At 36.2% G+C, this 15,593-nt stretch overlaps 2 protein-coding genes across 2 annotated transcripts in view; both read left to right on the plus strand.

Annotated features, from left to right (window-relative positions):
- Positions 1–1,760: 1,760 nt before the first annotated feature.
- On the plus strand, positions 1,761–3,242 carry LOC145765478 (uncharacterized). The gene has a single exon (XM_082577305.1). It carries the CDS (start codon positions 1,761–1,763, stop codon positions 3,240–3,242), a length of 1,482 nt encoding a protein of 493 aa, XP_082433431.1.
- Positions 3,243–11,176: 7,934 nt separating this feature from the next.
- The window catches only part of LOC145788286 (phosphatidylinositol 4-kinase alpha-like), a 38,241-nt gene continuing 33,824 nt past the window's right edge, over positions 11,177–15,593 (plus strand). The window contains 3 exon segments of the mRNA XM_082600067.1: positions 11,177–11,254; positions 11,537–11,653; positions 13,455–13,542. Of these exon segments, the coding sequence (XP_082456193.1) occupies positions 11,177–11,254; positions 11,537–11,653; positions 13,455–13,542 (283 nt within the window).

Consider the following 15,593-nt stretch of genomic DNA (forward strand, 5'->3'; position numbering starts at 1 on the left):
TCATAATTTTTATAATAGCACACAACAGGATGTACCGTGCAGCATAAATGCGTCCAATGGTAGCCCTGTGCTTCATCTTGTATCTTAAAACTGTAATTTTCACTGAAGTCCATAAGAATAATTACAGTCCCAAGTGCCAGTTCCAATTTCCGTTGCTTTAAATAACTTGATTGAGCATGTGCAATAAAGTGGTGTGACACAAGATCAGAAACTTTGTTTGTAAGCAACGAAATAAAAGAGTGGACTGGGAGGCATTGTGTGATCATCATTGTACGATCAACAGATAGCCTACCCACTGTTTAAATTCTATCTGTTCATTCAGGTCTTCAAACTTTTCTTGTAACATCTCGGCAATAGCATTAACACCTGGGCAAATTTTGCATTTGTAGCATGCAGTCACAATTGTCGCTGCTGCATACAGCCATTTCAATCAATTCACGACAATTTTCTTCAATCTGTGCAGCATGACACATTAGCTTTACATTTTGGTGGATAGTGCAAACGCAAACAGAATGAGTTTCTGAAGCTCCAGCACTGACGCACCATTTAGGTCGCAGACTGCAAAATTTCGAAAAGCCAACTTTCATGTCTGGGTAATCTTCTTTGAAACTTCTTTGAAACATGTATAATATATTTTATTGTATAAGCCTATGTTCTTTATTGTATTGAAATAAGGTTCTAGATAAGTTTCTTCCAAGGAAACAATATCCTAGAGAATATTCTACAAAGTTTCATGACCATAAGTTAAGTAGAAATCGAGATATTAAGCTTTTTCTTAAGGGGAGGGCAAAAAATCCCTCCCCCGCCTTTGGTTGGGTTCAATAAAACCTGGAGTAGGGTTAAGACTACTAACCAATTTCTTGAGCTTTAGATTTGCATTTTACTACATTTAATAGTAACATCATAATATTAACTGTGTTTTTTATACAATGTTAATAGTAAAAATGATAATTTTAGTACAATTTTAGCTTTTTAGTGTATATTTTTTCCAGGTGGCATAATTGTAAGATAAACATTAATAAACAAGAAGATCTTTTGGATTCAGATTCCTCTCACCAAGATCTTTCATATGACACCTCATTTGTCAAAATCGGAGTTGGCAGCAAAGTGATATTAGCAAAAAACCACACCGTTCCGCTTCAGTAATTTTCAACGACATTCATTATGTTTTGTTCCGGTTAAGTGATTTAATGTTGTTCAATATATTTTTGACTATACTAACTTGTCAAGTACAGGTCAAAGTATAAAACTGCCAAAAATAAATGATATTTGTTGAATCAAATCTGAGTTACAAAGGCTTAAAGTTAGTTGTGGAATATTTTTATGAAATTTCACGGTTGAGCGAACACCAAATTAGCCATAATTCGAACACCTATAACTTGGTTATATGTGGTCCGATTTCAAAAAAAATTTTACCCTTGAAATCAGAGTGAAGATTTCTTTAAACACACAAAGTAGCAACTTATTTGGCGGCTATGCCAAACTGGCCTGGATGATTTGACATGGAATTACCCCGTTGTTATTTGATATAAGCCGACGGAGTAATTAGCAATAAGAGAGACGTAGACCTGATGGTCTCGGCCAGTAACTCTTGCCGCCAAAAGGAAGCAGTGACAGATACGGTTAACAATATTATATTATATACGGTATATATATAAATTTTACTAAAAAATTACCTTGTTTCAAGTGTCAGATTGTTGTGTAAAACAAAGTAAGATTGGTTTATTGAGTGGTGTCTAATTTGATCCATGGTAGTAACAATGACAAACTGTGAAGATGACATAAAGGATATATTATCAAAGTTTACTCATCTGGATAAGAACAATCAAGATTTTGTTCTGAAACACCTTTTGCTGAAATGCAAACCGAAACAACTTCAGATGTTGTATAGTGACACTCGTCAGTTGTTAGCTGTCGATTTTGTACCATTTATTCCTCGTGAGATTGTTGACAGAATATTTTCCTACCTTACCCCTCAAGAACTATCACGAGCTGCATGTTGCAGCATTGAGTGGCGAGAAAGAACAAATTCAAGTAGTCTTTGGAAAGCTTTATGCCGTAGGCGACAATGGTTGCATTTTGGAGAAGGCTCATCTCAACCTCAAGAACTCTTTACTTCAACACCTCCGACATTAACTCCTCAAACTAACCTTACATCTCCTACATTTTATCCAGCTGTTCATACTTGCAAAGATCTTCCTCCCATTTGTAAGTGGAAAGATATCTTTATACGTGCTTCTCATCTTTATGATAATTGGGCAAAAGGAAGGTATGTAGTTTTGCCTCCCATGCGTGGTCACAAAGATCGAATCACATGTTTAGATTGTTCTGGCAATATCCTTGCATCAGGCAGTGATGACAGATTGGTCGTACTTTGGGATGTTTCAACAGGAAAATTACTCCATGTGTTCAATCATCATTCTGATGCCGTCACTTGCCTCAAAATAAAAAATAACCTTCTTCTTACTGGATGCGCAGATGGGATTATTCGTATCTTTAACATCAGTACTGGAAAATGTTTGGGACAGCTTACTGTAACTGAAGGCGAAGCAACACCTGTGCGATTTCTGCACTTTGACGGCAATAAAGCTGTGTCTGGATATGACAACAAAACATTACGAATTTGGAATGTTATGAACGGAAAGTGCCTGTATGTGCTAATAGGTCACACTGATGAATTAGTAAGTCTTTACTGTCATGGAAAGTATGCGGTTACGACAGCATGGGACGAATCTATTCGGGTATGGGACACCGAACGGGGAATATCAGTTTACACGTTATTGGGTCATACAGAAGTGGTGCACTGCTGTAAAATGAATGATCAGTATGTAGTGAGCGGTGGCGGAGACAAAGTTATCAAAATTTGGCAGATGTCATCTGGTGAATGTACTCAAACTTTAGTGGGCCACAACGATGATGTGTACTGCATTGATTTTAATGAAGAGTTTATTGTATCTGGATCTGCTGACAGTTGTATATGTGTGTGGAACTGGCTCGGAAAATGCATTCATAATCTGCATGAGCATATTGGAGTGGTAAGATGCATTAAGCTGCGCAGAGACATCATGATATCGAGTGGTGACCAGAAAAAGGTGATAGTTTGGGATGTTCAAACTGGAAATTTGTTAAACGCTGTTCATAGAAATCCAAGCTTAGTGAATCTTATGTGGGTTGATGACACACGGCTTGTTGTAGTTTCCCCCGAAGCTCCTGGTCTTGTTACAGTCTTAAGTTATTGGTAAATCATGTGCATTTTGGGTCAAGTAACTTTCATAATTTTTGTACCGTAGTCTAACTGTAAGATGATGTGTGTTTACACACATGTTAAAGTTTTAAGAGAGCTCAGTTGTTTGTCTCACAATTCTAACCGAATCTATTTTATTTTCACAGCAATTGCAACTGCCTGATAATTTCTTCGGGTTAAATAACATGATGCGTTCTACTTGTGCAAATTAAGCTAAACTATCACTAGATTTATATAGTGACAATCTACTTTAGGTAGTGTTTAGTTGATTTCAGCAACATGGTCCTGTGTTTTGCCGTGCTAGACAGGTAACCATTACCTGGTCTAGCCCCCTGAAGAAGTCAGTTGTGTCTGATTGACAAAACGTGGGAATAAAAGTACTTAGATTTATATAATACATCTTGTATGATAATAGTTCAGCTTAATTTGCTCCAGTAGAACGCATCAGTCGCATCATGTTATGTAACTAAATGCCTGGTGAACACTGAACAGCTTGATTCAATTTTCAGCAATGTCTTTAGACTTGCAACAATATTTGGATTGAGGTTTTATTTGGAAATTAGACAGCCATTTTCTATTTAACTTTGCAGTTATCACAACTTGAGTCAAACAAGTTACATGACTTGGTGTAGTTTTCAAGCTATATGAAATTAATTACTAATCCAAAGTCATTTTCTGGCAGTTATATGTCTACACACTCATGATTTTGCCAGTGTATTACTATTCGGAGAATCCAATTCGGAGACAGCATTTTTTCGAGAATACCTTTTTCGGAAATTTGTAAAATCTTACAGCGGCATCTGTTTATTCAATTTCTAAGGAATTTGCTTTTGGTTGGTTGTATTTGAATATTTATCCTGGTTCTGACAAAGCCTTGATAGGTTATTCCTAGTAGTATCACATACTTGCAGAAGCTTTTGACACAGGGCCGGTTACCAAGATTAACATCAGTGAAATTTTTGATTGTTGAAGTGTTGTTGTCGGGGAATTATTCCATCTATTAGGTGCCGCTAAACGAAGAGCAGTACTTAGAGTATGTTGCTCAAGCACACACTCCGAGAGTCGAATCAGTGCCGCTTGATCTTGAAGTTTCTTCAGTTATGGTCACGCTCTAACCCAATGAGCTATCGAGGCGGACAAGGTATTAGAGGTTAAAAAAAATTACGTCTCAGCGAAAAAAATAAAACAGTTGTCAAACATTGTTTTGTGATGATAGTACCGTAAGTGAAAATGTCTCAAGTTCTTAGGATGCTAGATATTGCTATAGTCTATGCGAGCCAGAGATCAGCTAATATACATCTACCTCACTGAAACAATAACTTTCTTGTTTTTATCAGTATATATATACTATAGGAAGGTAAACACAAAAATCATCTACCCAAAAGATCCCTAGAAATTTTGTAAATAAACAGAAGCCGTCAGTGGATTTAAGAAATCATCGAATCGGTTTTCTCTGAAAAAAGCTGTCTCCGAATAGAGATTTCTCCCAATCAGCCTCTTCGAAACAGGTCATTTTGTGATTTAACCAATTGTTTCTGTGTGATTGGTGATATCTTTTAGGACTTTTTCATTAGTTGTATGGATTAGGGATGTTGATTGTTACATCACTTTCATTTTAAACTTCTGTTCAAATTGATTTAAACTCAGCCCATTTAATGCATATTATTTCTACTGTATTTGGATATTAATTAGTGTTTGTGTTGTCCCTTAATATAATCAGTAAAAACATTGAAATTTGGTCTGTTTTTGAAAAAGTTTTTTTTGTTAAACCAACATGGTTTCAGTCATAGTCAATAACAGACTTTGGCTGAAGCATGTAAATATTTGATGCTTATGCTCTATCTACTTCAATTTTCTTGTGTACAGAAAAAATAGGTACAATATCAAAAAAAGCTTTTTGTTATTTTTTTGACCCTGCTACACATTCAATACAAGGGCAATCATGTCAAAAACATATGTACCGATAGCTATTTATGCTGGTTTATAAAACCACCTCATTTTCTATTTTAAGGTTTTTGCAGTTATTTCATTATATGAATCCCTATCCCCTATACTTTTATGATGTGTTGTGTTGGTACCATAGGCGCCTAACCCGTGGGGGCGTGGGGGCCAGGCCCCCACGCATATTTATGCGTGGGAGCAACTTTTTATGCTGCATTGATACATAAAACAATAGATGAACTAGCGATCGGCAGCAGGAAAACATTTTTAAATGCAAACCGCAACAGCTTCGCGCTAAATTATCACTAGAAGGAGTAGCGATGCTACAATCCCACACCAGACAAAAAAATCTGTCATTTTTACATTGATTTAACGTCTGCAGACGTTGAATCAATGTAAAATGACTGATTTTGCTGCCTGAGATATAGCAAAAATCTACCATATTGCGTCGATTCAATGTCATAAGATGTTGAATGCACCCAAAAACAACATAATTTGCTACGTTGACGCAGCGTGCGTTTAGCTTTATGCGCATGCAAACAGACTCGATGTCGCTTTCGAAAGTCGAAACCTCTGCAGAGAATTGTCGCGGCAGTGAATCGCTTGCTGTGAATATGAACTTGAAGTCTCGGCCCGAGGTAACCACTAACCAACGTAACAAGGGCTGGTGCAAACCGCATTGCGCACACGTGGCATAATCAACGCAACAATGGACTCGCGCAAACTGCATGGCGCACACACGACCGTTGCCATAGAAACCTGATCAAAGGCGTGGAATATGCGCATCTTTTGTTTCATCTGCAACACGAAAACGGGCGTATTACAGCGAATTGGAACTTGAAAGCTGGTCAGCCATAAGTTGCGATATTGTAGTGAAAAGGGAGCAATGTCAAGTCGAAAACTTAATCAAACGTCTCTCCGTAACTATTTTTCAAGGGCTGTTTACGGATGTCAGCAACTTTTAAATTTATTCAACGTGACGTGCTGTTGAATTGATGTAAACATGAATGATTTTGCTTGCAACAGGTATATTTTCAAGCGTATGATCAAGTTAGTATTTTCATTCCATTTACAGACAATACCTTTTAGTAAACCTTTTCGTCTCTTGTTTCATGCTAATAAATCTAGTTCGTTGCTAAACTTTATGTTGTGCTTAGCTTAAAGAATCGCAGTCCATCAACCGCTAGCCAACGCAGACGCATGTGTTTTGGTCGAGTTTTGTTTATAATAATTAACAGTAGGTCGAACGTAGCGATAACTCCGAGTGTGGCAATAAAAGCAATTCTAGTGTGACGACATAATTACGTCATCCATCTGCATGACATTTCGCTGAATTTACGTTGCTGCTGGTGAAACACGCTTTCGCCCCCACGGCCAAAAAAATAGTTAGGCGCCTATGGTTGGTACTGTTATGGTATATGTATACTGGATCTACTACTATTCGGTGAGTCCGATTCGGTGAGTTCCTAACCTCTAACCCAGTGGTTCCCAACCTTTTTGGCTTTGCGGCACCTTATCAAAGAGATAAATAGTTTGTGGCAAAACTGGATCAATTTTATGAGGTTTTTGTATTTCAAATAACTGCATAAAACAACACAGAATGAGTTGTACAGTATAATATCTTTAACAAATTGAACATGTTTGATCAGCTGTGATCTCCCATATGAACTGCCTCCATTTTGTTCTGTCTTTTGTTTTTATTAGTGCTTCCAGCATGCTTTTTATTCCCGTAATTTGCTTGATATTGTCAAAATATTTCATTTTTTACCGTCCTTTCGCCTTGCACCATTCCAGTCAAATTTGAATTTTCCAACGAGTTGCTTCGTGCTATGTGTCCGAAATATTTCTGAGGTTAATGTTGTTAATCAGACTCCATTTATCGTATTTTTGTTGGGAAAAAAATTCATTTGTTTTTCTTTCCATCAAGCTGATGCGTAGGCCTAATAGTCTTCTATGACACCACATTTCAAAACTTTTTAACTTTTTATGTCACGTTTTTTTGCATGTCCAAATTTCACATTCATATGTGGCAATTAGGAAAACGAGAGTTCGCAGCAATGGCAACAAAATTAAGAGTTCGCAGCAATCTTAATTTTGTTTATTTACCAATTGACCTCTGTTTCCACACCGTTGTAAGTGATGTCACAGCTGTTTTTGCCATAGCAATTCGCCTTCTAACTGTGCAGTAGGCTAAAGCGCGCGTAAATAAATGTATAATATATATTTATTCAAAAGTCAGTGTGAAATTTGGGCTTGACTTCTTGCACAAAGTCCCCTAATATCTGGGGGCACTATTCGATAAAGCCACCCGCATTTCTTTCTCGACTATAAGCATTCGTTCTCGTTTGTATGTTCGATAATTGGGAAAATCCACTTTCACATAGGTATGACGTGGAAAACTGCAGCAAAAGCACAATTAGCTTTCTTTCTAACGCAAGGATATTCATTTTCAATTTTTATCCAGAACTCGTCGAGAGGCATCTGCTTGTGCATAAGCTTAAAATTTCCATCGTTACGAATGTCAATTAATTCTTCTTTAAGATTCAAAACAATATGAGAGTCCAGAGAAATGGATTTCTCGATTTCTTCGCAAAATAAAATCATGAAACCTGCAATAATGATGAGTTTCAAACGTTTTTATGGAAAGAACAGCAACGCGTTAAAATATCTTTCGCGCTGTTTTTCCTCGGCGAGAAAACAAAGGCATACCGCGGATTATCTACTTACCGCCAGCGACTTTCCCACTAAACGACTCCCCAGAAGGGAGCCGGGAATGACTGGGAGACGCAAAACTTAATACGCACTGAAACTCGGTTAGAAATAAATAAATTACGCACGTAACGGGTTAAAATTAAGATAAAGAATAGGCCGCAGTATTGCAATATCTCAATATCTCGCGGCACCCTTGAGCATTGCAAATGGCACCCCAAGGTGCCGCGGCACCCCGGTTGGGAACCACAGCTCTAACCCCTAACCCTAAAACGGCAATGATAATTAGGCTGCGGTACCCGATAATTTAAAAAAAAATTTTAAAAATCCCCCGTTAAGGGATCGGACTCACCGAAACGGGCCATTCCGATGTACATTATACTACATATAAGATTTGAAGAATGTCTGATTGATGGCTTGTTCTTTTCTAACACAGGCAGATTTGATTAAATGCAAAATTGTTTTGCCATGTTTTTTCTTTTCATGCATTCAAACATTTTTGCCAAATTCATCTGACAAATGAAACCTAACATAACAACCAGACAGCATTTAACATAATAACATGAAAATAAACTAAAAATTACAAAAAAATTTTGGCCATACTCATGTTAGGCCTTTTTAAGTAAACAACTGACTGATGCTTTTCATAAATTGAAATTACGGCACTGCTTTACATACTCAAAAATCAAAAAAAAGAAGCGCATAAGAATGAAACGGCAAGGCAGAGGAAAGGTATAATCACATGACGCTTAATTGCCTAGGAAAAAACACTAGGTTTATTTTTTCGATTTTTGTGTATATAGATCAGTTCTGTAATTTCAATTTATGAAGAACATTGTCAATCAGTTGGTTACTTTAAAAGGGCTAACATGAGTATGGCCGAAAACGTTTTTAATTTTTAGTTTATTTTCATGTTGCTATGTTAAATGCTGTCTGGTTGTTAGGTTTTATTTGTCCATGGTTTAAAAAATCACCTCTCTACCAAAATTGTATTATAAATTCATCTAAGTTGAAAATAAATTGACTTATGCAGATTTTACCATCATTTACCATGCATTTAGCGTGCAGCATTTTAATTCAACGTTTCTAAAATCTCGCAATAAAAATTCGGATTTAGTGTCAACCGTCTAATTGTAACACGATTAAGGAACTATTCACAGTTGCCAAATTGTTTACTAATGTTAATTAATATAAGTTTTGTGAAATAATGTAACGTTTCAGTTACGGTACCTTTACATCAAAAGATCATATTATATAATTCGTCTTATTGCCTGTGGCAAAGTACAGGCTACTCTTAATGTTTTTAGTGAAAGTGAAACAATGTCCGGTTGTTTAACTAAGATAGAAAATCCAGTACCTTCTATATATACAATTTCATTATTAATTGTTGAATAATTTTTCTCTGCTCTTTTGGCTTAGTTAAGGGTGTATACTACCTTCCATAGAAATTGTTTTAAAAAATTTACAGGTTTAATAACTATTGGATTATAGCACTGGCAACAAATGGTTTGATTAAGCAGAATAAACTATGGTTGAATTTGAAGAAATAATTTTTGGCAGGAATTAAATGGTTGTCTTGATTGTTTATTTTATCAATATAGTATCTGATACAATATCTTAAAAATAAAATGTGTTTACTATCTGTTTCATTTATTATTTAATGCCTGTTGTGCAGGATATGATTTTGCTCAGCTTGACCTTGTAGTGGTTTTTAAGACAGCAACAGCTGGCTTATGTATGAAAAGCTTTTTACTCATTTTTTACATTATAACTGTTTGTATAGTCAATCAGTGAAACCATGATGCTTAAATTGCAAACATTCTCTTGTATACAAATTGCAAGCAGCAGCACTACATGTAAGTGTAGACACGTCGGCAGTCGGCACCCTCACTGTGGCACTGGGTATTTATACGCTAATCCGAGTTAGTGTATTTTATTTATGGTTGCTTGGTCAGTGATTGCAATACATTGCTACACGTATAATTTTGTTATAAAGGTTTATTAATTCTAAGCTTATAACAATGGTTATCTCTAAAACTATTATCATGAATTTTTTGTTTTTTAGCTTTGTAGGTCAATACTTTTCATTCGGAAGTGTGTGTTAAACAATTTAAATAAAAAGTTTTTATATGATACAGTATATAATATATACAAATATACATGTATTTAAAATGTACCAATATGCTAGTTGCCAGTAAAAAAAGTACAAGCAAATAAAATTATAAACGTCAGCAATGCTAAGTTAATGTCCCATTTTAAAATTGTGGTTTACTCTGTTAGCAGACTCCCGTTTGGTTTGACTGAAACCACCACCTTGGTCGATGAAACAATTTGGCATTTGCCCAAGTTGACAATAATTTAAAGTACTACCAACTGTATGGTACTATAGATTAGATCCAGTGACATATATACACTAATTAATTATGTTTTCTTGTTGTCACCAAGCAAGTAATCAGTAAAATGCATTTTACTCGAAAAACACTAAAAGTAATATTATACATATATACAATAAATCACCGGTGCCCCGGTGTTGACGTACGTGTCTGTACTTACGAGATGTGGACCCAATAGGCATGCCAAGATAATAAACAATGCTAGTGTCAATGTGCCACTTTACTGCATGGTGGGATTGATTTGTAATACAGTATGAATTTTGTTTTCGGACAACAAAAGCCTCCTTTGAAACTTAATCCTTGTGGTTCTAAGGTACTCACAGAGGCTTGACAGTTAAGGATTTTCCTTGCCGTTGAAATTATGACATTTTGCATATAATTATACGCATTCTCGAAGCATGCAACCCAAATCAGCGCATGAAGTGTTGAGCTATTATAGCTTCATCTTCAACTAAGTTGTTTTGAATACTGAATAGTTTGAGTGTTTATCAGTATAATTAGCGTTTCTAGCACTAGTTTCATCAGAAAAAAATGTTGCAACTGGTGCTAGAAATGATAAGTTGTCTTGGTTGCCAATACAATGAATGGTTGTCTGTAGCTAGTTGTTTAAGTTACTCAAATTGTATTCTAAACTGTAAACTTGTTTTACAATATATGTATATTAGGATGTCAACCTTTCGTCTGATTATGTACTTTTTCAAGAAAAAAATAGTCATTTTTTTAGCAACCAAAATAAACTAGGTCAACATGAGATTAGGGATTATTACAATCTTGTTAGCTTTATAGCTAAAGACTTTTGGAAATATGAAATGTTTTTTTCTTGCTTCAAAATTGTTTCACTGTGTGTTTTGTTTATTGCTGTTTTTAGAAAGTGTTGCCATAAACCAAGATGGATGATTTTTATTTTAAAACAGTGATTAAATTAGCCAGAAATTTGGCCAAGAAGAAAGAAGGAAAAGCCAAAGATGTAGGATTTAAATTAATTCATTATATATATTTACTAATTTGTAATTGTAAGAATGCATATATATATATGTGTTTAAACTGTTTTTTGTTAAAGCTGATAAACCGTTATGTTTCAGTTTTTTACGTAGGGCCATGGGCCAACCAATATTTAATACTTTGGATGCTCGCTTGCAATTAGGGAATTTCTTTGTGTTGATGATAAGGATTAGCGTTGTGTGGATAAACTTATTTTCCGGAATTTCTGCTTGAATCTCAAAACTGATTTGAACTGAAAATTTTCCAGGTCAAGAAGCTTCTGGCAATGGGACCACAAATAGAAGGAACTACTTACTCTTTAAATCCCAGACGATATTATGCAACCATTGCCATAGGAATTTATTTATTAGAGTCGGATATGGAAGTAAGTAAACTAATGATACAGCGGAGGCAATATTATGGCCAGAGGCAGGATGTTCCGGCCAGAGAATCGAAACTCTGGTCTTTAATGATATCTACTTCAAATAATTGACGTTCAAACTGAGTGGTTGTATACCACTCTCACTACGTGACGATGCCTCTTGCCTCAATCCTCATGGTAGTGTTTAGGATTTTTTGAAAGGATCCATTCAGGAATAAACTTTTAGGTATATAGGTTTCAAATTTGGTAATGTTTTCTATCCACCTGGCAAAGTGAAGATTTTTTTATTGACTTCCTTGTTCCCGTTTTCAATCTTACATTCCCCGTAGCTCACTATGCTGCAAGTATATGCAATAAAGATTTTTCGGAAGGACATGACTTTGAGAGAGTAGAATGAATATTTGTGAAGAAAATGAAACAAAAAAATACTTTCAAGTGACCCTTCATAACTCAATGTTGCAAATTTACAACCTGTTGTACTGCTAAATATCTTGTGTTGGTTATGCTTGGTTGCACCTTTTTTTTAAAAAAAAAACAGACAATTGGATTATTTTCTTAGGCGGTACGGGTTGACCAATGGTACAGGCAACATGTGAATGTGTAACCTATTCTTGTATTGCTGCAGTACCGCAATGAACAAAAAAAAATTATCCTCGGTTATAATAGTGACTTCAGCTACACGGCACACACACAGCTTGCACATACACCTCTGACCCGGAGCCGGAGTTAAAAATAGTGGCCAAGGTTTGGCCAGGCCCGGAGGTCGTTCCATCTCTTAAAGTAAACATGCATTGATTGTGTTTGAACATAAAGGAACTGGAACAGAAGTTGAGAGACATCAACGCCCACTTCATCACTTATAATTGAAGAATTAGTTGAGTTCCAAAAGAGGGTTTCTCAAACGTTTTTCTACCAACTACATTTTATTTATGTCCGTTTTTGGAACTCAACCTGTTCACTCTTAACATTTTTTCGACTACGATGCATTCGGCTGGTAACTGACAGTCTATGTTGCTTGAGTATTGGTGCATCGGCAACATGCTCCTTTTGACAAAGCGACCTATAGATTTTAACCGCTCATAAACTAAAACTTCTTATTTTTAATCCTCCAAAAATACTAATTCACGTTCCACAGCTTCTGCGAATCAAGATTTAAATTATAATTACAGTACATTTCAAAACGACATGCCAAACGGTGTATTCACACAGGAATTATAAGTTACTACGAACGAGATCTCATCTCACGGCATGTTGTCAACCTGTGCATGAACAACACTGAACAAGTGATGCAAATAATAATTCTGCGACAGAGTAGAAAGTTTTGACGTATATGATACATTACAACTGAATCCTTAATCTGGAACAGGTTTCTTTGTCTGCAAGGTGTAGTTTCAACAAGAATAAGTGATGCGTCATGTTTTCTGCTTTTTTGTTGTATCCGGGTTACGCCCGGTAGTTGAAGATTTATATTAAGTAGACGGGATGGCAAGGAAGCCAATTTACATGTTCACCTTCAGGGATGCCTTCAAGTGTCTTGTCAAAGACATGGCTATTGGCTACATGCTCCTGAGCGGTGTCGAACCAACGCTTTTTCAAATGTCGAACCAAAGCTCTCACTATTCGTCTATGCAGCCGAATATATCCTGCTACTGTACATTGAACCGAATGTTACGTGGTCCAATGGAATCTTGTTGTGAAGATCATATTTTATGCTAATTTTGTTAGACTCTTGTTTTGCACTGTTAGAGTACACTTGTTCATGCCGAAGGTTTCTTTTCGTAAATGTTTGCATTCGTTTTTTTAGGATCAAAATCTGGTGATTTCATATTTGATCGACTTACTAAAGTTTCTACCAGCGGCCACCTGGCTGAACAGTGGCAGTACAAATAAAGGTAATTTTGCTTTGTTTCTCCGCACATTGCAGTAGAAGTCAACTTTGTAGAGTAAATTAATGAGCCATCATGCGCTTCTCTTCAAAATTTTAATATTTTTGTTTGTGTAAAAAATTGAAATTGCTACACTAGCAGTTTCAATTTTTATTTTTTAGGCAAACAAAAATATAAACAAGAATGTTTTTTTTCAATACGGTAGCCTAGTAATTTCATTTTCCACTGTGGCACTTTTTCGATTTTTACACACACAAAAATATTAAACAAACAAAAATATTAAACATGGCACACCCCTTCATTTTCTTTGAAAAATATTAAAATTGTTTTTTTGCACTTAACAAAATAAAGCTAAGGCTTGGTTAATGGTTATATCTCACTAAAATTAATCACCAAGTGAAAACAATAAGAAATAACTAAGCGGCATCCGGGCCTTGCATCATTCGTATCTTGTGGTCTAGGAATGGCGTCATTCGTGTTTGCGTCGTTCAGACCGCGGCATTGAGTTGTGTACCGAAATAGGGTCTGCTACTATTCGGTGAGTCCGATTCGGTGAGTCCGATTCGGTGAGTCCGATTCGGTGAGTCTGATTCGGTGAGTTCCTAACTTCTAACCCCTAACCTTAACTCCTAACCCCTAACCCTAAAACGGCAATGATAATTAGGCTATGGTACCCCATAATTAAAAAAAAAAATTGAAAAAATCCCCCGTTAAGGGATCGGACTCACCGAATCGGACTAACCGAATCGGACTCACCGAATCGGACTCACCGAAACGGGCCATTCCGACCGAAATAATAGACCCTCAGCCTCAAATCGGAATGGCCCGTTTCGGTGAGTCCGATCCCTATTCAGGGATTTTTTTAATTTTTTTTTTAAGTTATCTGGTACCGTAGCCTAATTATCATTGCCGTTTTAGGGTTAGGGGTTAGAGGTTAGGAACTCACCGAATCGGACTAACCAAATCGGACTCACCGAATAGTAGCAGACTCGTCCCAAACAGCTCAAATAAAAGCGATCAACTCTCGTTTACATCACTCCAACATACCTCATCTGAGAGTTAAAATACACTTAATTATATAATATTTATGGGATACACCAAAAGATTAATATTTTTACTGTGATACTGTGTGATTCTTAGTGGTATTTCTTTTAATATAATTTCTTATAGGTTTGAAAAGAGCTGTATGATTAGCCGAAAACGTTCGTTTTTTGTTTTTATAATGTTAAATGTAGTGTTATTGCTGAGTTATGTCTATTTGCATCAAAAGATTGTTCCATGACATTATGACGAAATGGCCCGTTTCGGTGAGTCCGATTCGGTGAGTCCGATCCCTTAACGGGGGATTTTTTCAATTTTTTTTTTAAATTATTGGGTACCGTAGCCTAATTATCATTGCCGTTTTAGGGTTAGGTTAGGGGTTAGAGGTTAGGAACTCACCGAATCAGACTCACCGAATCGGACTCACCGAATAGTAGCAGACCCCATTATGATGCCATCTTGAAAACGCAATCTGTATGCCGCTGTGGCGTGATGACTTCCACCTAAATGACGCGAGACTTGGTTGTTTGTTTTGTCCGTTGTTGAGGTTGTGCTGTGCAAAGAAATTGCTTACAGTGCTAGTGTAGTTAAATTAAACCTAACTCTTACCGAAGCATAGTTAAATAGATGCCAATATTTGATTGTTTGTTGCTCACCTCTGTGAACACTTGTCTAAAATAACATCTTACTAATAATTAGAACACGTGAAATTTGGACATGCAAAAAACGTGACATGAAAAAGTTAAAAAGTTTTGAAACGTGGTATCACAGAAGACTATTACGCATCAGCTGGATGGAAAGAAAAACAAATGAATTTGTTTCCCAACAAATAAACGATAAATGGAGTCTGATTAATAACATTAACCTCAGAAAATTGAGATATTTCGGACACATAGCAAGAAGCAACTCGTTAGAAAATTCAATGTTGACTGGGATGGTGCAAGGCAAACGAACAAAAGGACGACAAAAAATGAAATATTTTGACAATATCAAGCAAATTACAGGAATAAAAAGCA

This window comes from Aplidium turbinatum, chromosome 2, assembly GCF_918807975.1.
Source record: "Aplidium turbinatum chromosome 2, kaAplTurb1.1, whole genome shotgun sequence".
Lineage (NCBI taxonomy): Eukaryota > Metazoa > Chordata > Ascidiacea > Aplousobranchia > Polyclinidae > Aplidium > Aplidium turbinatum.